Below are 27,078 nucleotides of genomic sequence, written 5' to 3' on the forward strand. Positions count from 1 at the left end.
GGATGCGTTTTATAGCTATTGACACTTCACTTGTATGCTTTTGAAAGGATGGGAGCAGACCAAGTAGTTTTTAATATTTAAATGGGGAAAAAAATCGCCCGTTACACGAGCAATTTGAGCCACAAGCAAAATCCTGGAATGAATTAAGCTCATAAGAGGAGTAACCAATATAGCTTCTTTTTTTGCTATCCAGTAAATAAGTATCATTTTAAAATGTGGTATTAAAAGTGCAGTTGTCTATTTTAGTTGATGTCATGTTTTAGGCAAAGGTCAATGCGACGCATGCTTGCCTCTGTGTCAAATGCGATTCAAACAGACAGTGTGAGCTCAGTCACTTTCGGTGCCCGTATCGTGTGCATCTATCTAAACATGCTTCCTTCATCTCTCTTCATTTTTGTCAGCTGATCAGCCGCATCCCGACGTTGTCTGCTCTGTGCACGCTTCACACGGAGGAGCTTCAAGCTTTCCAGCAACTTCATCCAGAAACAGTCACCGTTCTCTTCCCGCCCCTCTATAAAGAGCTCTTCAATCCTGACCCAAACTCTGCCATGTCCATGCCCAAGTGACCGCCTGTTGCATCATCGCAACAAACTATTTTAATGGAGGAGCAAGACGATCAAAGGACCACAATGTCTGACAAGACAACATTGGCAATATCTACCATGTCCTTGTCACATTTCACAACTCCCCTGGTTTGATTTGAAATCAAGGATGAATGCGATCTGCCAGAAACTTTACAGTTACCGCCAATCATACTAGGAATGTCCAGCACTTATTCCATCCTGTTCACCGATACAGTCTAAAGAATGTATATAGAAATTAAACCTGCCCCAAGACACAACCTTTGCAGGGGCTTCTTCTCGTCTCCTGACTGGAAATGTACAGACTTTTTAAGAAAAGAAAAAAAAAATCGAGCGAGGATTTATGCTGTCAGTCTTTAAATATGGGAACGGAAAATCTGTTTTCATTTGAAAAAGCAAAACCTTTGGGTTACTTTTTTATTTTGTTAGGTTAAGATGGTCAAATAGTTTGAAATTTCTAAATGGGGGAGGACACTGCTTAATTAGAAAAGTTTCTGTAGATAACCATCTAGAGAAGAGCGGATTCCAGTATTACTTCTGTTGAAATAAGTTAGACCTAATTATAATGTAAGCGGTCAACTGTGGCTGGTTATTCCTTGTCTAAGTGTTTTAATTTTAACAAATACTATCTTGTGTACAGAATTTGTAAAGTTAAGACTTGTAAAGGAATATTGGGTAAAACTGGGTTTCAGTTTTCATTTGTTAATATATAGAAGCCTTGTCTGGATTTTGTTTATATATACAGAAGGAATAGCATCCTTCTGATGCAAACCTGTAGAGATGTAAAGAATATTAACAAAACAAGATAAATATGTATACAGTAATAATAATAATATTCTATATCGTTGCTGCAATAACTTAATCCAAAAACGCTGGATTGCTTTTGAACAATCATAGGGAATCAACCCATCCGAAAATGCATATTTGAAATAATACTTGTCACTTGGTTAAGAAAACTCCTCTTACCGTGATCCATACATGAAAGGGCCTTGAATTATGGGTTGTAGGAATTTTCCCCACTGGAAAGAAAGGTGGGATGAAAAAAAGTAATCTTAAATTGAGTTAAAGTTTTAATCTTCAAAGACCTGATATATATTCCCTCATCCATCCAATCACTATTTGCACAATTGAGTCCATGGACCACCACTCAAAGCTGTGAATATGAAGGAACCCAGTGAGCAATAATTGTAACACTGCCTTTTTTAATCTTGAACCAATTTTCTCTTGTGTGAAACAGGGTAGCAATCTCAATTAAAATGCACTATATTCTGAAAATGTACTAAATTCCATCACAAGCTCATTGTTTTAGCAAAGCACAATAATTCACAGTGATTCTTGTACACACAGAGTGTAAACTAAAATCATTTCAGTTACCAATTATCATGTTTAATGAAAATTCATACAGAAAGAATGTGATAGACAATCACTAGGATTTTTCGTATTTTTCACAAGTCCACATTTATTAGCACTTACAAACTCTGTCTTTTGCTCTAAATCGTTTGCCTTAATTTGTTTGGCCCCTCAGTAACAAAAAGCTTAATATTTAAGATTTGGCTTAGAAAGTTTTTGCAGTTCTGTTTTTAGCCACTAGATGCTCTGTATGCATTATTTTTGTAAACGGATTGTCTGGAATGACTGATTTTCCTGAAGAGAGACAGACCAAAATAATAATTGGATCAGAAAAGGATGACAGCAATAAATAAAACATAAGTACTAATAATTTATATATATTATTTTAATTAATGCAGTACATTGTTTTACTGGCACCCATTCCGAAAAGCAATTATTTAAGAACTGTATATTTCAATTATGTGCAGAAAAAAAGTGGCCGATATCTGAATGTTGATATCAACATTCAGAAAACAATGTTGTATGCATGGAATAAGTTACCTGTTATGCTCAATTTAAACATGGATTTTGCTTATTCAATTTCTCACCCCTCAACCGAGAGAGATGGTCGGTGACTCTGTAAGACAATCACTTTGCTCGTTAAGGCTTGATGCGCTGCACAGCATCTCTCAGGGAGCAGCTCTTTTCTTACTTTGCATTAGAAAAGGGTTTCATATTTTTGCAATTTACAAGGAAGAAATGTTTTTAATTATAACAGAACTACTTTTTGCATTTTAAAAAACAGCATATGCTGGAAATGGAATCTGCCCAGACAAGGCTTTGTTTAGTATGTGTCTGTGTGTACTACCTAAATTTTGTTAATTCCCAGATGATATTATAAGCATTGTGACAGATAGCACAAGGAGAAATTGATTTTGCTCCATATCAGTGTGCACTTGTCGTCGGTTATGTTTACGGCTTATTTTTGCTGCTTTCGGGACCACTAGGGAAGTTTACTGGCTAAAGCTGGGCAGTGAATTCCAAATCGGACTCTGACATTTTTGCGTGAAACATTTTTTTCTCTTTGCTTGTTCGACTGTAAATCAGAAAGGTGGGCGATGACAATGTGCTGGCAAGAAAGAGTGGCAAAACAACACTGTAAGTAAGACACTGTAGCAATAAGACCTCGAGGCATTTACTACTGTCATGTTTGCATTGTAAGATTATTTTTTATTTTATTACTATTTACTATTATTATTGTTCTTATTATGTCTACTATTCTCTATTAATATTAGCCTATTGTTGTTCAGTTCTATTTGCATGACGTTTCATTGCGATGAAACATTTGGGGCGTATTTATGTTTCCACATGATACTGAGGGGATCTGGTGGGGTTATTGGCAGGGTGGGTTAAGAAAGTATCCAAAACAAGGTCGGATTTGAGTAATTCTCCAACAATATGGAGGACATTTAAATAAAATGTTTTTATTCATACATGAGGAATTTAGGAGATACTGTGGGTGACAACGCATCTTTTTCTAGAACATTTGAATGTGTGAGTTGCTATCGCCTGTCAGTGAACGGCCCATTCCGTACTGGCCTTATTGAACCGGATAAGAGACTCTTGGGCCCATGCTGTGGGGGAAGGTCAACTTTTCTGAATGTTATGGAGTCATTTGTTCAGTGTTAGGGACTGAACTCAGTACGCCTTTAACACTCCATCAACACAGACAAACACATTTGAAAGCGCACAACAAACTGGTCGACATTCCACACGGTGGCTCTGACGAAACCGCACGGACATTTGAATACGCATTTTTTAAATACATTGCCTATATTCTGCTCGATACATGACACCTGTAAAACCGTCCTACCTTTCTTGAAAAGAATCAACAGTGTGTGTGAGAGGAAAGACAGAGACACAGTCAGACTGAGACTATGTCTGCTGATGCTTTGTGAGCTTTCTGGATGCGTCACACATGCGTGCAATTCAAATAGTGTTGAAATTGTTAATTTATTTTTTAGAACATTCTTGCGTGCGAGCAAGTGTCAGATAAAATGTAGCAATCTGTAACCAAGTACCTGAAAAAGGTACTTGGGGTTACAGGACCTCTTTTACACAGAACTAACGAAACACAATTCAAAACTATTCTACATGTAAAAAAATGGAAATTCTTTGTTTTCAAAGTGCCATAGTTAGTGAGAAGAGGAATGATTGAAAGTGGGCCGTAGATGCTTTACTGTCATGAATTTAAACTTGAGAAACCGATCATTAAACGAGAGAAAACTCAAGACAAATGTGCATCTGATAACGCTGGCAAACCGTTTTTACATGTTATGCTCTCTTCATTTGCTCATAAAGGACTCTGCAGGACTCTGAGCTCTATCAATCCATGAGCTCCTCTGTGCAAAGTGTTGTTTTTGTCCAAATCAGAATGACATGATGCGTGTGCATTTAAATGCATTGCATAAACCCAAGTTACGGATTAGAATGGCTTGAGGTTCAGAGCTATGCAGGGCCCTTTACTGAGTCCTCCTTTGATATGTGTACATAAACAGTGAAGTTCTGATGTGATTTTTGTTGAATTCTCTATATTTTATTGCTTTTGTAGACATTTTGTTGTGGGAAGAAAAAAATACAATAAATTTTATGGTTTAAAATCTGTCTGTTTTTTCTTTCTTATGCAGGCACAATAAGATTACTGATGTGAACAAAGCACTTGTCTAACTACTCATGTGTGGTGATAATTGGCTGACGTGTTATAGATAAATTGTGCTTTTTCAGTTATTTTTTTCAGGACAAAAAATATACATGTATTAACATAAATATGGTCATATTGTGTAGTGAATAGTTATACATGTAAATGAGATACAACATGTGAGTGTACTTTTACCTACTTGGGTCAAAAGTAACATGATGGTTTAAGGAGACAGTTTGTAATATCTAGTGCCTACTACTAAAAAAACATAGATTTGAATATTAGGCAAAAATACATTAACTATCAGACAATGTTATTTTATTTATTTTTTAATCGTAGGTCGAGAAATTTGTATTTCTTTTACTTGGTGAAATCACTACCTTGAAGTCGCCCCCATGTTTGTCTGTCATTTTGCTTTTGTGCGGTGCTCATTTGAGACTAGTTTTCGTTCACATCAGATAATACAGTGCCATTTTGTGGTCAAATATTACACACTCTGCCTTTAAAGGGTCACAGTGTAATATTTGACCATTAGATGTCGCTGTATTGTGTAGTGCAACCAAAAAAGAAATATAAAACACAAGGAAGAAACTACACAGACTCAAAGTGACGAAAACACACTAGTTTTTCTACTTTTTTTCCCAGTCTTTTACAAGGTATTTGATTTTTTGGGAGTACGTGATGGCAAAAAATCATGTCATTTCCCTCGAGGTGAGGCTAATGTTATGTTAGATAAATACAAATTTCTCGACCAACTAGTATTTATGATGCGCTTAATAATACAATGTCCCTTTAGGGATTTTTTTCACTGCTCATTCTCTTGTTCTGCTTCTGCCCCAGGCCCCGGCACTGCCTCACTGCTGTCGGTGCATGTGTCCAGATGCTTCCTTAAAGCTGAACAAGAGAAACATCAGTAAGCGACATGTCGCTCCAATATCCCAGTCATTAGCACAAGAAAGAGAATACTGACAGGACTTTGAGGAAGTCCATGATTCCATCATGAATAATTTGGTTTGATTTGTTATAGAAATCTTGGAGAGGACATAAGAGGAGGAAGAGGAAACAACATACCTTTGAAATATCAAAACAACTGTGACTGTATGTTTGTGTGTTTGTTTGCCGCACTTGTTTGTTTTTGAGCGCGGTTCCTCTCCGAGCAAGTTACCCTCTAGATGCTGCTCTCGTGTCTACCCAGAGACATTAATTAATAGCTAATCAAAGCTAATGTCTCAGCAGCACATTGCCAGCACAAAGACATGATTAATACGTAATCAAAGGCTGCGCAACGCAAACGCACAAAGCAGAACCCCCTCCCAGCCACCCCGCCTCAAACACCACTGTTGTTATAGAAATAAACGATGCTCGCGGCTTAATTAGCTGGCTGTTGATATGTGTTGTCTTCATTTGAAGTTGCTGGAGATTTATCTGCGAGCCAACTTTGGCCTCCTGAGTAACAACATTGAGGTGACACCAGTGCTGTAACTTGCAACTACTATTCGTTATCTTCTGACGAAAAATGAAAATTCTTCATGTATATTTCTAACCTGAGAGGCCCAATGTGTGGCAGCAAGCATTGCATTTGTGCTTTTGCAGAAACGCATTGATGGCAGATTCTCCGAGGTTGTCAGGGCCAAAGCGCATCTTACACGTGCTGCTCCTGTGTAAGAAACAGATGGTGAAAAAGGACACAAAAGTTAAGAATAAAAGGTGCTTCAGAAAATCTCTGCACTACTCAAGCTGCATTCTGCTGTTCTGGCTGGTGTCGTAATACCTGTGCTTTTCTGCCATTATGACTGTTGGATCAGTCAGCTCTTCACCAACTCCTGTCAAATTAAATACATACAATTTACAAAACTTAGTGGTCTTTGTCTTTCAAGTGAAATTTGGGATGAAACAAATGACTAGGGATGTTTATCAGTTATCTTTTTCACACTAATGCCATATTCAACTCTCAATCAGTCATTGATACCAATACAAGATTGATATCAATGCAACTTGTAATTTCTCTCATCTTTCTGTCAATTTTGGAAGTATTGTTTATGCAACTAGCCGTTAGTCCCAAATATGGATTTTAAAGACAAAATTCATGACAGGTGATCAACACATTTTTCAATAATGTTCTATTGCTGGAGCAATGGTTAGTTGTCAATACCCTCAGAGAATATTCTCTTTAAATCCTGATAATGGCGAGTTGCTTTTGATTAATTGTTCTGTAGTATCTTGATCCGGTGAATTAAATTTTTGAAATAGTTTAAAATGGAAAACTAGCCCTTTTAATCTCAAATGTTCTTTAAATTTACAGTAAATGTAACCAACTCATTGTTGAAGGACAGCAAAAGGCAAAAAGAAAGAGAAATACATGAAATAGCCAAGTTATCTTCAGCTCTAAACACAATTAACCATGAAAAATAACTCCAGTTTATGGCGACTCACCTTGCACGTCAAGCACCAGCAGTTCTCTGCAAGAATACTCATAGGTCCAGTGTGAGAAAGCTAGTAGTAGCTCTTCCAGTGAACAGGAAGGTGTGATCTCCTCTCCTGTGTTGTTGTTGTACTTTTGGAATTTACCAGACATGTTCCTTTCAATGGTCAGCCAGTGACCATTCGAATGCCAAAAGACTAAGGATACATCTAGAAATCTAGCACAATGAGAAGAGTAAAATAATTTTGAATTAACGGAGTTTTCGATCACCAAAATTGTGACTAATACACGTACTTGGGTGAATGCTCAATGCTAGCAGGTTTTAGCTGGTTAAATTCTTGCATCATCCTTTGTGCCGCTCTCTGCTGCTGGATCTCCTTCAAATTGAGACAACACACATTATCAAACACTATAAAATCTCAAATTGACAGTGAAAGACAGACAGCATTTATCTTTTAGTGTAAGCTGAAGAAGTATTCCTGCAACTTTCAAGAACAGACTTAAGATAGCACCTGTAATTGTAGTTTTAAAACTCCAAATTGTATACAATTTATAGCTCAATGAACTCACCCTCAAACAAAGCTGCATTGCTGTGCTACCGTGAAAGTACCTCTGCCAGGCAGACACCACCTCTGGTCTGAAGGCTTTGACCACATAAACCATCCCTTGAGTGAGCACTTCCATTTCGGCCCAAGTGCATAGCACTCTGCAGCCCTGCCGTAGGCCCCCATCCAGTGAACCTTTTTCACTCGGGAGGGGCTGAAGCATTGCAGACAGGCCTCGTGAAGACCATGAAGTGACTGACTCAGACTCAGCCTCCAAGTGAACTTCCACTAATGAATAAATGCTAACCTCTTCACCACCTTCCGAAATGGAGAGAGAAATATTAAAACGAGGTTATTGAATGTTTTATTATTTGATGAGACTGCCTCAAAAACAGTACCTAGAATGGAAACAGGAGTAAATGGGATAGTGTGAGCCAGCCTCATCAAATTATTTCTTTCCATGGCTGTACAAACACAGGATACAAACGTATTATATAATAACATTACCATTAAACATATACATATAATAATCTATTAAAAAAGCAATTATTTTTCAAAAATTCAATGTATAAATACCTGAATAATGTGGATACAACATATCGGTGGCCTGGAATGAAGAACTACCTGAATACATGACAAAGTAACCATTCCTAAAATTATGCATAAACGCACACACAAATATATTTTAGAAATACCTTCAGTAACAACCCCACTCTGCAACCTGGAGTAGGCAAACACAAATTGGTGCTGTTGATTAACTGATCCATGAACATCGTGGTCAGCTAAAGTAAGAGGAAAAAGACAGAAAGTAGACTTACGAAGACCGGCAGCTCATTGATCTTGCCCAGCTACTAAATGTGGAATGTGGGGGGCTCAATTGATCCTGAAGGGAAAAAAAGGACATTAACGCATTATTGTTGTATTTACAAAAGTGGACAATTGAACTTTCTGTGATTGTTCAGATTTAATACCTGAGGTAGAATCAGGTTCCGAAACTCCAAGGGTTCAAAACCTCAAAAAAGGGCAAACATTTTTAACTAAATTAAACAACACCATAAAGCAAATAACATGCATTTTGGTAACAACTCATAACCATTAATGTGCATCAAAATGTGTTGAACTTTTGATAGATAAAATACAGATGCACTTGATTTAAAAAGCTCATTTGATCCTTACTAAGGTGACTGAGGCTGGTAGAAGCTGACCAGCATGCAGGAGCTCCTTTTAATCGTCGCCATCTTTTCAAGCAAGCGTCGGACAAAAATGTGTGTATGGATTCCTATTTTAAAAAATACACAAATAAAAACCAGGAGTGAATGCAGCAAATATAAAAGTAATGTACAAAGGAATAGAGCAACTACAATTGTATGTACAGTGTTTAAGGTCCAATAAATGTACATTGTGGAGTTTTTTCTGCATCTTGCATGCATCACTGGTGCATAGAAAAGTACAAAGAGCCCTGATATACTGTATGTACTGTGTATATCAGGTTGTCCAGATCATTTAGAGTCGAACACTAAAGAATTTTTGGTGGACTTTATGCGCAGAGTGATAGAACGCAAGAGGCTTCTGGTAGAAATGCTAAATAAAAAACTGTCCCCCTCCACAATGCACCTACAGTTACAAATTACACTCCACAGCCAAATAATCATATGTTAGCAAACAAACTCTTAAGTTGTCTGTGCTGCTGCCTTGCATTTTGACGGTCATCCTTTTTTGTCCGTTTAGTGCTTGGTCAGGTGACTTGGACCACCCTGCAAAAATGAAATAGAAACAATCAAAACGAACAATTCAGCAACGGGGATGAATAAAGTATCTATCTATCTAACTCAAAATGTGGCTTTTATGTGTTTGAAAACAAGCACAATAAAACTGTCAAAACAGCATAATGTTTAACAAATCAAGTCACATTCTGTCAAAACGTTGGTTTATACCTCAACCTTGTTAATGGCAATATGACAATATTACCTCTGCTGCTGTTCCCTTGAAAAGATGTGTCGTCTCTGAAATGTCTTTTGTCATCTGGCCTGTTCAGTTTTTCGCTAAGGCAAGGAAATGATCCACCCCGAGGAATCTGAGGTGCCCCAAAGAAAGTCATATTCTCCAGACTGGATGACAAAGATCTGTAGTGGTCATATGGGTGGTCTTTGGCCAGATGGGCCTGCCTGGGAGAGAAAAAAGGTCTGGCCTGGGATTTCGGTTGACTCTCACCCCGACTTACATTACAATTTTCAAGATCTTTTGAGGTGTTTTCAGAGTCAGACAGAAAGAAAATATTCCCTTTATGAATTATTTCTTTGTCTTCATCATCAGAATTGCCTTCTCCTTCCTCCTCTTCCATGCCAAATTCTTCTTGATTCGGGTACAGGTGAGGATCACAGTTCCACAGTTTATAATGTGGTGACTGTGGTGCACTGTCAGCCAACTTGGGTGAAAAATGAGAGCCCCAAAGAGATGGTCCATGTGAATCATAGATTGTGTGATCACTTAAGCCACTAAAAGGGCTAGGATGGTTAGCATCAGGAAACTGTAATACACAAAGTAAAAGCCAGTCAGACTTTATACAAATTGTTTTTTTATTTGCTATACTGCAGAAAAAAATAACGCAGGATAATTGCTTGATACCTCTTTTGTGTTGTCCTCAGTCGGCCCTCTCCCGCCCCTGTTGCTTCTGATTCCCAGAGGGGAATCTTGTGGTGCATGTCTATGAAAGTAGCCTTTGATCAACGATGGTGGAGTACTTTTATAAGGTTTGCTTATCAGCCGCCTCATGTTGGCCATATCCATTTCTGCACTGCCTCTGTGCAGTGTCCAACTGTGAGGGAGAGCGCGTCGGGAAGTTTGGATGGGTTGGGACTGAACCATACGAGCCCCCTCATGCTGGAGATTGTCAGAGGCGGAGAGAAGGCTCAATGTGTCCACAGCCAGCGCTGATAGGTCCTGAAGTTGACCTAGCTCAGAATCTAGCTTAGTCAGACTGTCCTGAATGACATAGACCTTCTCTGAGACATCACCCACCATCGTACACAACTCTTCTGATCTGATTGAACACATGTTAGGTACCCTTTGAGTGTCATTGACAGCACACTGTCGTCAGCAGGGCGCCAGAGAATTACATGCTAGTTGAAAATTTCGCTAAAACGTGTGATTTTACTAAAACTAATATTCTCTGGCTGATTAATTTATCCTGTTTTTGAGTATAGACAACATTTTTTTCAAGTTTGATCTTTCATTTTGGTATTCGCTGTGTTAATGTAACACTAACACACAATTTTCTGTACGCAATGAATATGGCTGACAGTTTTTAAAAAAATGTCATTATTTGAATGTTATAACTCAAGGAAAATAGTTTGGGCAACCTGCTGCAGGTCCTGTGTGTCATAATTGAGGTCTAAAGCAAACATGTATAAACAGTGCTAAGTGCCCACACATTAATTTGGCACAGGCATAGATTGTTTTGTATTGTGGCTATATGAAGGTAGCCATACAACCTTTCAGCTGTGACTCTGATCCTGTTTATCTGGCTGATGTGTAGATCTTGATTCTTCTCAAAGAGGTAGGCTTGTACACATTTCTCCTCAAATTCATACAGCCTTTTGCGGTCACTACGGGCTAGATAGAGCTCTGGAAGAAGTACATTGGATAAAAAAAACATTTGTAAAAAAATTCCAAAAGTAAATACTTCGCATTACAATTAAAGATACAATATAAGTAACTAAAACATACTAAGTCCAGAACTCCTTTCATGTCCCTCTGCACTTCCATTAAATCGCTTGTAAACAGCTAGAAAACAAAAAGTCATGTGACTGAGAAGAATAAGGGGTGGAGGCAGCCAAGGTCGGTCCTGATAGGCCATGATGTAGCGATAGCGGTTGTACTTCCACAACTTATTGGATGTTGACGCCATATCAAAGTAGATGTTGCTGAATAGGAAAAGCAAACACACAAATAAAAAGAATGCCGCCCATGAGATTTCACCTTGAAACCGAAAATACAGTACTCACTTAAAAAATGCAATAAGAACGTTGACCATGATGATATACTGGAAAAACATATAGACGGCTTGAAGGCATGGCGAAAGAAAGGAAGCTGGAGCACACGGATGGCCATTGTCACAAGCTGTTAATACACAATAAATAACATGCATTCATCTTTTTAAAAATGCCATTTAACAAGCAAGTTTCACAGCATTTATTTCAACAACTGTTTAGACATTTTTTTTCACAATCTTTTTAAACAACTTCTTAAATTTAAACAAAAGCACAAAATACATGAGCTGACAAGTATGTTCATTAAATTTTGTAAACAAATTGACTATTGAGACCAAAGAAAACTATTAAATACAATAAACTGATGGAGCAGAAATAGTCTAAACCCTTATTATTTGTGAATCTAGGTAACTCATAACCGAAATGTTTGAAAGTGTTTTATTTTGCAACCTAAGATAATGAATCTGCATTTGTGGACAGCTATATAAACCTTTGATCGAAGACTAAAATTCTAACCATTTAAATAATTTTTAATTAAACAAAGTCATTTTTTTTATTATTTATCAAAAAGAATAAATACGATTATCAAATGCACAGCAAAATTGCCTGTGTTAGACTACAAGTGTTAATTATGTATGAACACAACCGTGGGCATTTTTTTACCCCCTTACAAAGTGTATTTTATTTTTACACTGAACTGGTGTAGCTACAAGTTTCCACTGTTCATTAGTGTTAAATATTTATACTGTTTAATTTACAACAGAGTTACACTTAAATAATGTTCCAAATTAACATTTGTGTGTATCAACAAATATAAACAGCTTCTGGTGTTAATCTAACAATGTTGTTTTTGCTGCGTGGATATTGATTAATTCTACCACCTTTAGTCACAAGGTAGCCATGTCATTTTTTTATGAAGCACTCACGATCAATCTCTGATGCATAGACCTCTCCATAGATCATCCAATAAGGCTGGAACACAACGTCAAAAGCTAAACTCCATGACGGGTCTTCATCTGGTGACAGGATTGCTTTCCTAGATACACCAAAACTAAGCAGTACAATTGTCATCATCACCACGATAAAGAACATGTTCGAAGTCTGAAAGAAAACAAATAACGGAAGCAGAACATTGGTCAAACACTCAAAAGTAATGTTCATCAACAACGTACCATTTTGGTAATCATTGTCAAGTAAGGACCAGTGCGTTGATTGACGGCCAGCAGATCCATCACTCTGACAGACCAAAATATAAAGTCCAGACAGTAGGCGATCCGCCCCACAGTCCGGTATGGGTCAGCATGCAAACGCATTACTAAACCACATAGGAAGAGTATGATGGCAATAAAGTCAGATAAGTTCCAGTACTCTGAGAACCAGATCTTCAGTTTATGACTTAGCTTCCTCGGTTCTGACATCAGCACCTGGTAAGAGGTTTACATTAAAGATCATTATTCGTACTTTACCACCAAATGGTTATTGGTACTTAAGCACAGGCCCATGAAATCAAGTCTTAATGCTTTTGTTTTACCTCTCTAGTTTTCTCCACAGCTGTAGTCAATATATATGAAATGACTAACCATTCCTGGAAACTTGGTTGATCATCCATCTTCACTAAGATGGTGTAAGAGAACATCATCAAGAAGGCTAAGTATGCCATCTGCAGTAGGCACAGTCACAGAAAGATGGCAGTAAACATAAATAATGAACTAAAATGTATTATTTTATAGGAAACATTTGTCACCTACTGTATGGAACCAAAACTTGACAACAGGAGCTGTGTAAAATTCATACAGCCTGGGGATCCAAGACACAGTATGCAAAGTGATCGGGAAAACTCCTTTAGACCCTGAGCTTTGACACAGGTCAAAATAGGGAAGTCCGTAGTCTGGATAATGGTTAGCCTGCGAGATGGGATTTCAAAAATGGTGCAGGATTCTTATCATCTATATTCATGAAAAATGCTGTGTATAGTTACGTACCACATTATCAGTTTCATCTCGAGTTTCTCGTGAATTGAGAGTGTCACGGCTAAAAAGAATCGCCTCATGAGACTGGGGAACATGACACATTTCAGCTTTACTTTTAAATTCCAGTAGCAGAACGGCAGGGGGCATAAGTAGGCTCAGAATGATCTGAAAGAAAGCAGGGAAAGTCAAATGCACGCATGAGCCTTAATCAACTCCAAGTGATTAAAATCAAGCCAGAAGTCACATAAACGATGTTTAGTCTTGCAGAAAATCTTAACATAATCTATTTTAATGTATGCAACGCCAATACCTTTAAATATGAGTTCTTCCTCATGTTGAGCGAACCTGTCCAGAGATCAGTGAGGAGCATCTGCGTGCAAGAGTGCGAAACAAAAGGTCCGTGACATGATGAAACGGCTATCTGCAGGCTGGTGAAGTGGCTCCAGGCCTCCATCTCAGAAGTAAGCAGCTTCATTGCCATCTTCTCGTTTTGACGAAAAGCGCAGTCCAAGACATTCACAGCCAGCTGCCCAAATTCACTAAGATGCATTAAAATCAAAATGAAAGAACTGTTCAATTTTGTAATATGAGGAGAAACTAAAGAAACAACAAAGCCTGCACTAGTATTGAGAAAAGTCCAAGGACTTGTTTTCTCCAATATATACAGTACTGTTATGAATCCTTTATAGTGGTTCAAACAACATTCTCATTCAAACTCACAAGGAATTCGTTTTGAATTGTTCTGCTATGCGCTCATCCATGCTGCTTTGTCGTGCCTTATATGCCATGGAGCGGTAAAGCTTGCAGCCAACTGTGGCCCGAGCCAGAGCCTCTTCGCCATGCTGCCATAGGAAGAGCGCCATCTGCTGGCGTTGCTGAAGCACGGCCCACACAAACACGTCGTTAAAGTTGAAAGAAAAAATCTGTGGCGCTTGAAAAACACCAGAACTCCGTGAAGCTTTTTCACCTCTATTGCGTGACTCCTAGATTAGAAAATAAAGACAAAAGGAATAAGAAAATTGAAAAGACAACTGAGAAAAATAAACGGGCATTATCTTACAAAAACTGGAGGACGAAAAAAGCTAGATGTTTTTTTTAATAAATAAGGAATTAATTAAAAAAAAACAATATCAATTGACGTATAATCAACATTAAATATATTTATTGTTTACAAAAAATTACTATAAATTTACTGAAAATTATAGTAGTCTGCAAGGCCTTTTTTGATGACCTAATAAATATCTGAATCCTGTGATGTCAACTATATTTTTTCCATGAATGCTTAAAAAAAATTCCAAATCGTCTGTCAACTTCTTGCATTGCTTTTCACCAGATTGCACTGCTAACTGATGTGTGCTTTGATATCTAAGTATTTAACTACAGTAATAACATTTCAGCCATTACAGTACTTGTTGCAAAGGTTAGAAATCTACACTGAGGGTTTTACAATCATTTGGGCACGAGCGGAGATGTAAAATAAGTGTTGTAAAGCTGTTAGTTCAGCAAATCACATTTCAAATTAGCAGAGACAGAGCCTTTTAGCCGGTCTAAGGAAACGTCTACGCTTTCACAAACTATGATTGGCCAGGGAGCGGTGGTGGAAGTATCACAATAAAAGGGTAAGAAAATATCCCCGTGTCCACTGCTTTTGTTGAACGGACATTTTCAGCCTTAAATTTATTTTTAAAAATTGCATTAGCTTCATTGGCCTAAGAAAACAACTTCTTGATGGAACTGAAGCTCAAGGATAATCTGTACGGGGAAATAAAGGAGGATGGATCATGTGCAAAAATAAAAATTATTTTTGGTGAGTAAATGTGGCTATATTCCTAAAAATATGATTTTTTTATAACGTTATTACGAATGTTTTTTCATGTGTCTGCAGTAAGTGTTTTATAGCCATGAAATAATGATTGAGAGTTGGATTGATTCCGATGTAGCACTATTGAAGGCCTATGTGTGAAATGAAGGGTCAGCCAAGGATAAATTGTAAACAAAAGCGAATAAAAATAATTATGTAAATAAATATAAATTCCCCACCCACCCTGCGTTTGTAAGGCTGAGCAGTTCTATAAAAATGGGGCTCTTGAAGACTTCCACTCCAAAGGGGCTTTGGTATTTTCCCAACTTTTTGTTCAGACAAGAAAGAGGCGTTCAGACGTCTCCCTTCCTGTAATCATGGCACCAAACAAACACTAATCAACCAGTTGAATAACAGTAGAATAAGTCTGACAAAATACATTAATGTTATTTACTTTTTTCTGCAGTCCATTGTAGGCATTCCTGAAGTGTTTGCGTGTATAGGTACTACGATACGCTCCTCCCATGAGGTACTCTATGACCAAACCCATGTCAATGAGAGACAGACGGTACCCAGGAGGAAGAGACGTCTGCCACAAAGATATACACATGTTGATTCAATTAACACAATACATGGTGTAATAATAGTCTGTGTTATACAATGCCATAGTAACACCATTTTTGTACTGACTTGTTTCACATCCTCAACAAGATGATGAAGAAAATGGTCAGTCTGCCCCTGAGGCTGAGAAGCAAACATTCACATAATTATCATAGACACATTATAGTTTTGTTTGGGAAGAACCCAATTAGAAGTACAATACAATGTGAATTTGGTTTTAAATGAAAGATTTGGTTTAGCAGTGGCGTTGGCTCAGGTTTGTTTCTTAGCGGGACTTATACAAGCATCATCAGTGAGTAAATATTTTACAGCACACAAGATGAAGTCAAGTATAAGTAGAGAAACATCATGTGCACATAACTCTTGTGATTTTCAAAACACGAAAAAAAGCACCAAAGACTCACGCGGGCTTAGCAAAGGAATGAAACACATTCAAATATGACAAAGAACCCAAAGAAAATGAGAACAATAAACTATCTGATTGAAAATAATGTGATTGACAAATACTTTTAAATAGGTTATGATATACTAGAGCTAGATATATAGATACTTTATTCATCCCCGTAGGGAAATTCACACTTCCAGCAGTATCCTTGTGTTGAAAATAAATTAATAATAAAATAAAATAAATAATATTTGTCATAATAGTCTGTAATAATAGTTTGCAATAGTCTTTGATCTATGCAGCCCTTTGAGACTCTTCTGATTAAGGGCTATACAAATAAACATGACTTGACTGACTTGAATATATAAATACCCAATATAACGTGTTGATAGACACACATATATATATATATATATATATATATATATATATATATACAAAATTAAAAAAAAAAATACTAACTGCATTATAAAGTTCTTCCAGGCGTTGCAGAGTGAGAAAACGACTTATTGTCAACCCGTTGTCAATCAGCAGTTTGACAAAACTGACACGGTCCATCAGCAAAGCATCAAGCATGGTCTGTTCCAAAGAACCCACCTATGAATATACAACCGCAAGAATGTCCTAATGAAATATTACAAATGGTGATATTTCACAATTTTCATCATAACTATTATTTTTTTATGATTATTTGATTTAGTGACAAGTCAGGAACGATTTAATTTCATGACCAAATCTTAAATCACACACTATTCGATAAGAAGGTAAAATTCCGCGAGGAAGACATGCAGTACTAGTCATACCTGCCATTGTTGTCCATGCACCAAAACATGTTTCTGTGCAATGTCAGGCCTGTCCCAGGCTAGTGTCATACTAAGCTGCTCTGCAGCACTGGCCTTCGTGCCTGCTCATGAATATAAAATGAATGTTGATTTATTCGTTTTCTGAGAAAACTATGTATAATCTCTGCAACTCCAAATCATCAACAAATGAATAAATCAAGTACCCTTAAGAATTGTGTTCAAAATGGCAGCATCTGGGGCTATCTGGTCTTCGGATTCTGAATCAAAGATGGTGATCTGAAACATGTTGATTTTAATGAGTGCATGTCTAACAAGCATGCGATAATAATAATTCAAACAACAATAATAAAATTGTTGTTCGACCTACGGATTGCCTGTGGTTCATACATTCCATAAGCATAGTGCAAAGGTTAGATGCTTCTTTTCTATCAACTCCAAACACCTCACATATGCTTACAAGGAAGCCCTCTTTAATGTCTTCATGTAACTGGCTGTAATACATTCAGAACTCAAATAAGCAACACGTTTCACATAAAACACCAAAGGAAGCACATGCATACCTGTCGATATCAGTGTGCTTATGTAAAAAGGCAAACAGGTCAGCAGCTCTTCCAGAACCCTCAACAACAAAGACCGGCACAGGGGGGTTTTGATGGACGTACTCCAGCACTGAGGACACAACAGCAGGGCCTCCATCTATTACCACACATGCCATTGGTACTCTTTGGTTCAAACCTGTGGAGCACATATAGCGAAACAATTTTGAAATGTAGCGATATGAACAGTGCGACACTGTAACAGCATTGGTAAATACAGCCTCACCAGTTAATGAACACAACCATTCAAGGGATACTGATTCAGACACTCAACCAAAAATGGTTAACTAGAGGTTCCAACCACTGACTAATATGGTGCTTTGTAAAATAAGTAATGAGTTGTTTTTGTTTCTTTCACTTTTGAATAAACGGGTTAAAAAAACATAATGGTTATATGATCAAAGTCCGTTTGCTTTCATCTTAATAATTAAATGTATAAAATTGGATTAACTCACGGGGATGTATCTTCATCAGTTGGATTTGTTTCTCCAATTTCTTCCTCAGGCCGTCTTGACAACCATATTTTCCCAAGGTTCCATCGTCTACCAGAAGAAAGTGGGAGTGAAAACTGTTAAGATATGCCCTCTTGTTTAAAGGGTTCCTTAGAGGCTGATAAGGTCTGAAGACCTGAACAATAAAGGGGAGGGGACAAATGATGAGTGGGATATTGTTTAAATGATAAAAAAGATCAAAGTAATTTGAGCCAGCACATCTCTTCCTATAAGCTCTGTGTTGTTGTCTATCACTCCCCAAGGTGTGAGCCCAATTGTGTTCCTCTTCCTCAAGTTGTGGCCACCAAAAGTTTTCACTGCCTCACCCACATACTTGGAAACACCTGAGATAAGATGGCAAGAACAGTTGTTTGAATGGCAAACATGAAATTCAAAGGGTATTATACATTAACATGGAATTGAACTTGTAATGCAAAATGTTAACAACTATAAGGCGCACATAAAGGTATACATTTATTTTAAAACGTATGGCAATCCCTTTGGTGCGGTGCGTCCTGTGTGAGTGTTGCCCCCTATAGTGTGATGCATGCGTTGTTGTAAGGCGGGCATAGTAGAGGACATCATGAGAATGTTTAAGGGAGAAGTGTGGCCGTTGATTGTACAGTATATATAAAAACGGGTATGTGCGTTATGCAGACAATTGTGTTTTTTCATGCATCGCGGTTGTTCTGTGACTATATTTGGCCCATGTCCAGCTCCAACACCTGACGCAGGGGTTGCCATTGACAGTACTTTTATTTTGGCAGTTGATGCCACACCAGAAAGGGATGGTGTTTTAATCACAAGAGTACATTTCCACAGTATCTTTCACATCAGCATGCTGTCTTTTTTAAATGTGCATTACTTCTTATTCCCGGCATTATTTCTCATGTACATATCTGATAATAAAAACTGTTTAATAACAGCGTGATCTTGTAAAAATACATTACTGTATGTAACTGAGGCCGACATCTTAAATGGTCATGTGATCAACACAACTTGAAGCATCTCTAAAAATGGCGACTGGTGTGCGGGGGACAGCGTCATCTGACATTGGGGCTGGTCAACAATGGCGTCTCAACAATGGTGCCTCATCAGCGTGGTGCGTCACAGCCGATGTGAAAAACAAGTGAAGCAAATTTACTCTGAGCTTGCTATTATTCCTGGTGGAATCGGTGGATTGTCAGATTGTAGATGCTTGGGCTAATGTGTCTGCTGGCAATTATCGGGCTTTCCCAAAAGCATCATTTCCAAGGAGAGAGACTGCAAATAAAGTGACTCTGAAAGTGAAGAAAGTGAGGGAACCCTCCCGTTTGTTGGAAATTTTGCGCAGCTGTTCAATTCTGAAACAGTGGACGAGGACTGGATTTGATGGATGACTATTACTGGTAAAAATAAAAATAAAATAGAATAAAATTAAAATTGTTCCTGGTCCACTTTTTGTGCCCGTTCAATATGTGTGTTTTACCCTGCCCACGCATATTGATGGTTTATTGATGATAAAAACATATGTTAATACTTAGTCTTCAATAATTATACAAACAAAAGCCAAAATAAGTTTTGTTCCCCGCTCTAATTTTAAATATGCACACTTGTATGCTTGTGTGTGTGTTGTTATTATAAGCCGGTATCAGTATAAGTGCAAACCAGGACAACGTTAAATATTGAAGTGTACAAGGACAAATTGTATATAAAGCACGTGTCTTATTATCAGCTCATTTGTGAGTTAAATATAGTAATGGCACACCTAACCGGCAATTTTGTATGGTACTCCTTTTAGACGTGGAAATATGTTAAGTATAACTGTGAAAACTTACATATTTAGATAAATGTTTAAAAAAAAGAAAGATGGGCAAGTACCAATACCAACCTTTTAAGGTATCGGAACGTTTAAACCAGTATGAACTGCCCTCTAGTGGCTTCTTTACAATCAGGAACTTAAAATAAAAAACTTAAAGTATACTGTAGTAATACATTTCAGAACATTTTAATTAAAAAATAGGATTTAAATGTATTTTGTCAAAAATGTCAGTCTTTTTTTAAGGAAAGGGGGGCAGTGGAGTCAAGGAAAGAAAAAAATGTGAGTGTGTAAAGAAACCTTGCGTACATATTGTAGGTGATTTAATTGAACTTGATGTTAATTTTACAACACAAAAAATCGCAACCTACTAAATAGACAGAGTAGACACCCTCTGGTGTGTTTTTCTCGTTCCCTGCACGAATCCAGCACCAAATGCTGCCTAGTAGACCATTTATGTAACCGAGAGTGTCCTTCTGCGTCTTAAATTGCTATAATACTGCCATGTAAACAGACATTATTTTTTGGGAATGTGCAGCATTTGTCAAAATAAAACTTACCTGTATTGATACCATCAGTAATTATCCAAGCACCTGTGCTGCAGGCTGAAGTGATCAGGCCTTTACTGAAGGCTTGTTTGACTTTAGGAGGAAGTGTGAAGTTCTCAGATCCTCCATGGACAGTAAGTAGAAGCTTTGGTTTATCCATCTGCCATTCTCTCAACATCAGTTGGAGCAGCTCCTCTGGCTTTGAGTCCACGGCCACACGAACATACTATTAGGGAGGAAAATATAAAGGGTTCAACATCTTGCTAATCCAATTGAACAAACTTTAAGATGTTTGGTTCTGGATCGCACCACGTAATCACTAACCTTGGCCCGACAGACGCGAGTTGCGGTGTCCTGAAAGTCTATAGTGCCATAAGCATTGGTGGGACTTGCTCTGGTGTGTTGTTCTAAAGACCAATTTTCTGAAACATCTTGTAAAGGGCTAGGAAAGATAAATGTGGGTGGAGGGGCCTCTTCCCAAGAATGTTCCACCATAAGACGGCCACAGCAACACCTGGGCAAAGGATATTCATTGTTAAAAAGAAAATCAAAGACATTAATTGATATTTCATAGACTGATCATTTGGATTATTAAAAATAACAGTATGTTTATAAATATGTGTCACATGAATCAGCAAAGCCATACCTGATCAAGGTTTGACATACTTGGCATACTGGATTGCACCTGTAAAAATTGATGAACTTCAACTTTAACCATTAACATTTGATGGTTAGACAAAATCATTCAACGTAACAGACAATAGTTCTGTTTTTTTCCCCGTTGCAAAGAAAAAGTAGATAATAAAAACATTTCAATATTCAAAAAGAAGAACCCCCCCAAACATACAAGCCTCTTAAATAAAATAAAAAGAATAATAATGATAGAAAAAAAACAAAGAAATAAAATAATAAAAAATAAATTAAACACACACACACACACACACACACACAAAAAAGGAAACATCTTAAAATGCTACTGAACTAAACGTTATATTGTTACTGCTAGCATCTTGTTCATCAAGTAACAGTCAATGTTTCTGATCCCCAGCCTTGGACCAATATAAGAAAGTATGGGTGGTAGGAGGAGGGGCTGCAAGACGCAATTTAGAGTAAGCAGTCATCAGACCCTGATTTCTAGGTCCATCATACTATGTTGTCAGGTGGGAACATTCCAAAATCTCAGGAACCGTCCTCTTATGGTTCAGATCCTACCTCTCAGATAGTACGCACTGTGTTAAATATGGTGAAATGACATCACAGCTCTTTAGTGTTACCTGTGGTGTTCCGCAGGGTTCAGTACTTGGCCCTTTCTTTTCAGCATTTATATGCTTCCATTAGGTGATATTGTTCACAAGTATAATATCAGTTTCCATTTCTACATAGATGACACTCAACTATATCTTCCGATGGAGGAATCTGCCACACTAAACTGTGGAAATTTGGAGGCCTGCGTCACTGAGATAAAAAAATGGATGTCACTCAACTTCTTGCGCCTTAACTCTGAAAAGACCGAAATGTTAGTTATTGGTCCATCTAAATGCAGTGACTTGTTCTCCAAAACTGTTCTGAACATTGAAAAATGTAATATCACCCGGAGTGACTCATTCGAAAATTTAGGTGTCATTTTTGACCCCAATCTGTCCTTTCAAACACAAGTTAAGAATATTACTAGAACAGCTATTTTAAATCTTCACCACATTGCTAAAATTCACCCTATGCTGTCTCAGTTTGATGCAGAGATGATAATTCATGAGTTTGTTACCTCCCGTCTCGATTACTGTAATGCACAACTCTCCGGTCTCCTGAAGTCCAAAATCAAGAGCCTTCAGCTGGTACAAAATGCTGCAGCGAGGCTTTTAACTAAGACAAGAAAGTTTGATCACATTACCCCGATTTTAGCTAACCTGCATTGGCTCCCTGTTGGCTTAAGATGTGATTTTATGGTTCTGTTGGTATTTTACAAAATCATGCATGGACTTGCTCCCTCATATTTTTCAGATTTAATTTCGCCCTATATTCCAGTCCGGACCCTTCGCTCTGAAAAGGCTGGTCTACCAGTGATCCCAAGAGCCAAAAAGAGATCCGCAGGTTCGAGAGCGTTCTCCATTCGGGTCCCGGTGCTGTGGAATGCGCTTCCCCCTGAGATTTGATCTGCAACTTCAGTGGAACTGTTTAAATCTAGGCTTAAAACACACTTCTATTCTATAGCATATGAATAACCTATATTTTATGTTGATAATATCTGTGTATTATTTGTTATTGCAACATCCATTGCAGCCTTGTCATCCTGGAAGGGGGATTACTTCATGTGCGGTCCCTTCTCAACGTTTCTTCATTTTCCTCATGTTGAGGTTTTTGAGTTTTTCCTTGACATGTAGGTTTTAGATCAGGGGATGGTGTAATAATAGTCTGTGGTTTGCAATAATCTGTGGTATGTGCAGCCCTTTGAGACTATTTGTGATTAAGGGCTATACAAATAAACATGACTTGACTTGGAGCAAAGGCTCTCAAATGAGTATAAAATTTACTGTCACATCCTCTAAGATGAAATGTTATTTTTTTTCCAATTTGAGCAATAAAAAGTATATCACGCAGTTATGTTTTAAAGGCAGGTGGTTCTGAGTACTTCCACAAAAGTAGAATCCTTGTATGGACTATCAAAGAAGCAGAGGCTAAAACACTCTGAATAACAGTCAAGTCAAGTCATGTTTATTTGTATAGACCTTAATCACAAGGAGTTGTAGAAAGATCGTTAGGGGACCTGCCAAAGATGGCTATGTGTGGCGATGGACTAATAGGTTTTCCTAAAATATTGGAAATGCACCCAAAAAAAAAATCATCACTGATATTCAATGGTTTATTTTACTGATATAAATTCTGTGAGCCATGTCCAATTGTTGTGCATGTTGGCTGTGGCAAAGGTGCACTGGGGACCTTCAAATGCATTTTGTTGCAATGCCACAAATTACTTTAAATATAGAAAATACTTCAGCAGCTTCCTTAAGTTCAGAACATTTTCGTGTTAACATTACTTGGTTTCTTGGAGATGGGGTAGGTGGAATGGCACCATGCACAAGACTTGACAGAAAGGCTCCAGTTACACTTCAAGCTAGAGGGGGCAGTAATGAGTAAAGATATAAACAAATAAACTGCGAGTGGCTGGCAACCAGTTCAGGGTGTCCCCTGCCCACTTCCCGATGATTGCTGGGATGGGCTCCAGCACCCCCGTGACCCTACTGAGGATAAGCGGTGCAGCTAATGAGATGAGATGAGATAAACAAATAAAATAAAAAAGGAACCTGCAATGAACCTTTAGTATTATACTGATCATAAATTAAATTTGGTTATACCTGTGTAGATCTCGAGAGGAGGGAATGAATTTCAAACATTCTCTCTTGGAGAAGGTTTCCTCAATCCATGACTTACATGACTGGAACGTGGAAGGAAAATGATACAAATGTACATCAAATAGAAATGCTCTCATACACGTCCAAATTAATACCCCAATTATAGCCTTTTAACATTTGGAGGTTTGCATTTTTTTAGACCTGTAAATTCATGAAAAAGGAGCAATTCTGATCAAATAATAGGTAAAAATTGCTGATCAATTGTTTTAATTGGCAAGGTAATTAAATAATTCAAACTGGTCTTTTTTTTAATGGGACATGGAGACTACAAGATGCTCTGGCGCCTGCAGACTGACATTAACCAAACTGAGAGTCAACCAATTGCAAGAAAAGAAACAAAAGAGCCTGTAACAACTGTGATTTTTAAAAATAATGAACAGTGGGGCAGTATTGAGTATTAAAAGTTTGCGGACAGAGATATTTTCTTCTCCAGGGGCATCACCACCCAAAACAAGCGCACAAGACTGTGAAAAATGTATATTATGCCTATGTATAGAAAAATTTACAGAAATAACTTATATATTGACCACTTCTGGGATCATGTTGCTGCCAAATGTCATGACATTACTTTAGTTGCACTATTGTTCTGATGCACTTAAAACTTCAGTCTCCAAGCACTACCTTCTAAATATTTGTTGTCTATTTATACAGACATTATTTCTTATTATTTTTATTTTTCTCTCTTGCGTCTTTTTTGCACTTTATCCTGGAGTGCAATGTCTAATGTCGTAGTAAACAATGTAAACAACTATGTAGTTATCAATTATAATGAAGAAAATTATAATTATCATAATTTGAAAATCAACATCGCCACTGTCCTGACTTGACAAACACAAATTGTTCTTGTAAACAAATTACAAATACACTTGACCTGGATTTTACTTCATCAAGAACTCAAATTAATTTAAGTGAATGATTGTTTTAAAATAATATATTTAGGACCTGGTTTTGCAAACCCTCATAGCTACCTCGCAAGCAGTAGTTACTCTAACTCGTTATAGCTGACTTTCTTTTGTAAGAAATTCCTACACATTCGCGAATGTTCCAGTTACTCTAACTTTTTTACTTTACTTTACTTCAAAGGGCCTCACCAGAAGCTCAGTTAAAATCAAAAGAGAACTCTGGTTTTCCTTTAACTCCATAACCTTATTCAAGCTTGGGTGCTAGACTATTACAGAATTTTGGATGATCTACAACAGGGGTCGGGGACCTATGGCTTACGAGTCATAAAATAACACTTGTCTAATTTCTTAATTAATTTGCCTTATGTGGATCAAATTGTTGCTTAAGCAGAGCCGAGACAATGTCAATCCTTGAAGAATTTCGGACCAATCTATGCCCATTGTTGAGAGACTTTATGTTGAAAAGCCACAGAACAAACTTTAACCCAAAACAAACATTTTACCCAAAAACAAATCACCGAAAGCAATTTGATTGGGTAAGCGGTGCGAATGGACAGAGCTATACACAGGGAGCGTACACTCTTTCTCCTTCGACCAGCGCTGTCTATACTGAAAGTAAATATGTTCGTTTACCGTATTTTGTAACATTTTTACAAAAGAACGTTGCTTGCACCTTGTTTTAAAACCATTATTTAGTACAAATATGAGGCTCAAAACTTTTATGTAACTGCAGCAGGGACGAATTTTAAATGGTATACAGTATTTATATTGATATGGGACACAGGCTCTGGCATAATTATTATTTCATATATTTAATCAAATCATCTAACGTCACACAGTGAAATAAAATGTGCCGTAGAATTAGATTTTGTCTGAAAAGCGGGTTCGGCTGTTTTATTGAATGTTGTCTTAAAATATTTAGTGTTCTTCTCACAAGAAAAAAAAAATCAAAATATTTTTGCTTTTATGGCTCTTTGGGTCAGAAAGGTTCCTGAACCCTGATCTACAAAATATCTACTGCCCAAAAATCCACCTAATGGCAATGTTTAGTTTCTTGTTATGACTTCCATTTTCTCAAGGTCTCTCTTGGGTGGGCAGCATTTCCAGCAGCATTCAACAAAGGCCAGACGTTTAACTATTGTTGGAAGGAAATATACACACGCATCACATCCCTTTCCTGAGATTTGTTTACATGTTTGCAAATGTGCACTCCCAAAAACAAATAGCTAGGTTACCAGCTTTGATTTTATTTTGTTATTAGAGTGAATGATGTGAAGTTATGAGAAGCAATTTTAACTTTTCCTATATTTTATACTATTACCCCTTATCTTATTATTTGAAAAAAGAATATTACCTTGAAAAAAATTGTTACACCTTCTGAATGGCACTTTATAATTTCATTGTGCATTTGACAAGTTACAATAATAACAAATTCTGTTCATTTTTAATTCAAATGCTCAACAAAAAGGAAATGCACTGATTAGGGGGAAAAAGTTTAATAAATGTTATTTTTGCTTTGACAAACCAGTCATTTGACCTCTTATTCTTATTTACCAATCACTTAATTGTGTTTGTCAACCGGTTTTTGTAGACCTTCGAAGTTTAATTTAGGTGATTACAAGAAGTAGGAAAGCAATTCGATTTGATAAAGTAGCTTTATTAAGAATCTAACAAGAATAATTAATGTCAGGACAGTAGCCTAAATCATTATTGGAATAGCTCCTAATAAAATGCAACCATGTTCAATCAAGAAAATCCCTAGCTTTTCAAGTGAAACCGTAGTAATAAAATAGCATAAGATCCTAGAGTAACTCACCATTTTCGAAGCAATTTTTATCTTAGGACGTGTTTTCCGAGCAAGTACACCTTGGTTAATGCTAGCCTATTAATCACAAGAGCGGCTCTGTTATCAGTCAGAAGTCCAAAGGGCAATGACTTAAGACTGGCAATTAGAAAGATTTGACAAGTTCACGGTGGCCGTCTTCACACCACCTCTCTATTCTTCCGCAGTTCTCATGTGGGCTCCTACCGCCCTGCGAGCGGAGATTGTCCTATTTGATCAAATGAGCCGCTTTAAACTTGTGAAGTTTGAAATTGTCCAGGTTATAACGAATCATTAAGGAATGCTGTATGGCGGGAGTCTCAAACTTGCGCCCATGCATCAATATGAAAGTTAAAGAGACAGTGTGTAT

At 37.4% G+C, this 27,078-nt stretch overlaps 2 protein-coding genes across 3 annotated transcripts in view; one reads left to right on the forward strand and one right to left on the reverse strand.

The window, feature by feature from the left end:
• rorb (RAR-related orphan receptor B) overlaps positions 1-4,564 on the forward strand; it is a 60,672-nt gene extending 56,108 nt beyond the window's left edge. For both annotated transcript variants that reach the window (XM_088335346.1, XM_088335345.1), the window contains exon 10: positions 402-4,564. In XM_088335346.1, the coding sequence (XP_088191472.1) occupies positions 402-566 (165 nt within the window). In that variant the 3' untranslated portion in view covers positions 567-4,564. The remainder of the gene's footprint in view (positions 1-401) is intronic.
• trpm6 (transient receptor potential cation channel, subfamily M, member 6) lies at positions 1,933-26,862 on the reverse strand. The gene is made up of 40 exons (XM_088335344.1): positions 26,703-26,862; positions 23,928-24,007; positions 21,224-21,262; positions 20,902-21,091; positions 20,590-20,803; positions 18,451-18,575; positions 18,196-18,367; positions 17,705-17,879; positions 17,512-17,635; positions 17,348-17,420; positions 17,145-17,245; positions 16,804-16,938; positions 16,026-16,079; positions 15,790-15,924; positions 15,579-15,704; positions 14,255-14,517; positions 13,845-14,073; positions 13,547-13,699; positions 13,313-13,468; positions 13,096-13,224; positions 12,737-12,988; positions 12,491-12,665; positions 11,580-11,694; positions 11,302-11,498; positions 11,067-11,199; positions 10,201-10,615; positions 9,544-10,102; positions 9,244-9,329; positions 8,752-8,854; positions 8,547-8,587; positions 8,394-8,458; positions 8,271-8,296; positions 8,152-8,199; positions 7,974-8,039; positions 7,601-7,893; positions 7,325-7,407; positions 7,042-7,247; positions 6,380-6,431; positions 6,153-6,265; positions 1,933-5,502 (listed from the first exon to the last, which is right to left on the reverse strand). The coding sequence occupies exons 1-40, from the start codon at positions 26,703-26,705 to the stop codon at positions 5,414-5,416; spliced, it is 5,793 nt and encodes a 1,930-aa protein (XP_088191470.1). The 5' UTR covers positions 26,706-26,862; the 3' UTR covers positions 1,933-5,413.
• Between the last annotated feature and the right edge of the window lie 216 nt (positions 26,863-27,078).

The sequence above is a fragment of the Urocampus carinirostris genome, chromosome 5 (assembly GCF_059441175.1).
Source record: "Urocampus carinirostris isolate Australia breed hairy pipefish chromosome 5, RoL_Ucar_1.0, whole genome shotgun sequence".
NCBI lineage: Eukaryota > Metazoa > Chordata > Actinopteri > Syngnathiformes > Syngnathidae > Urocampus > Urocampus carinirostris.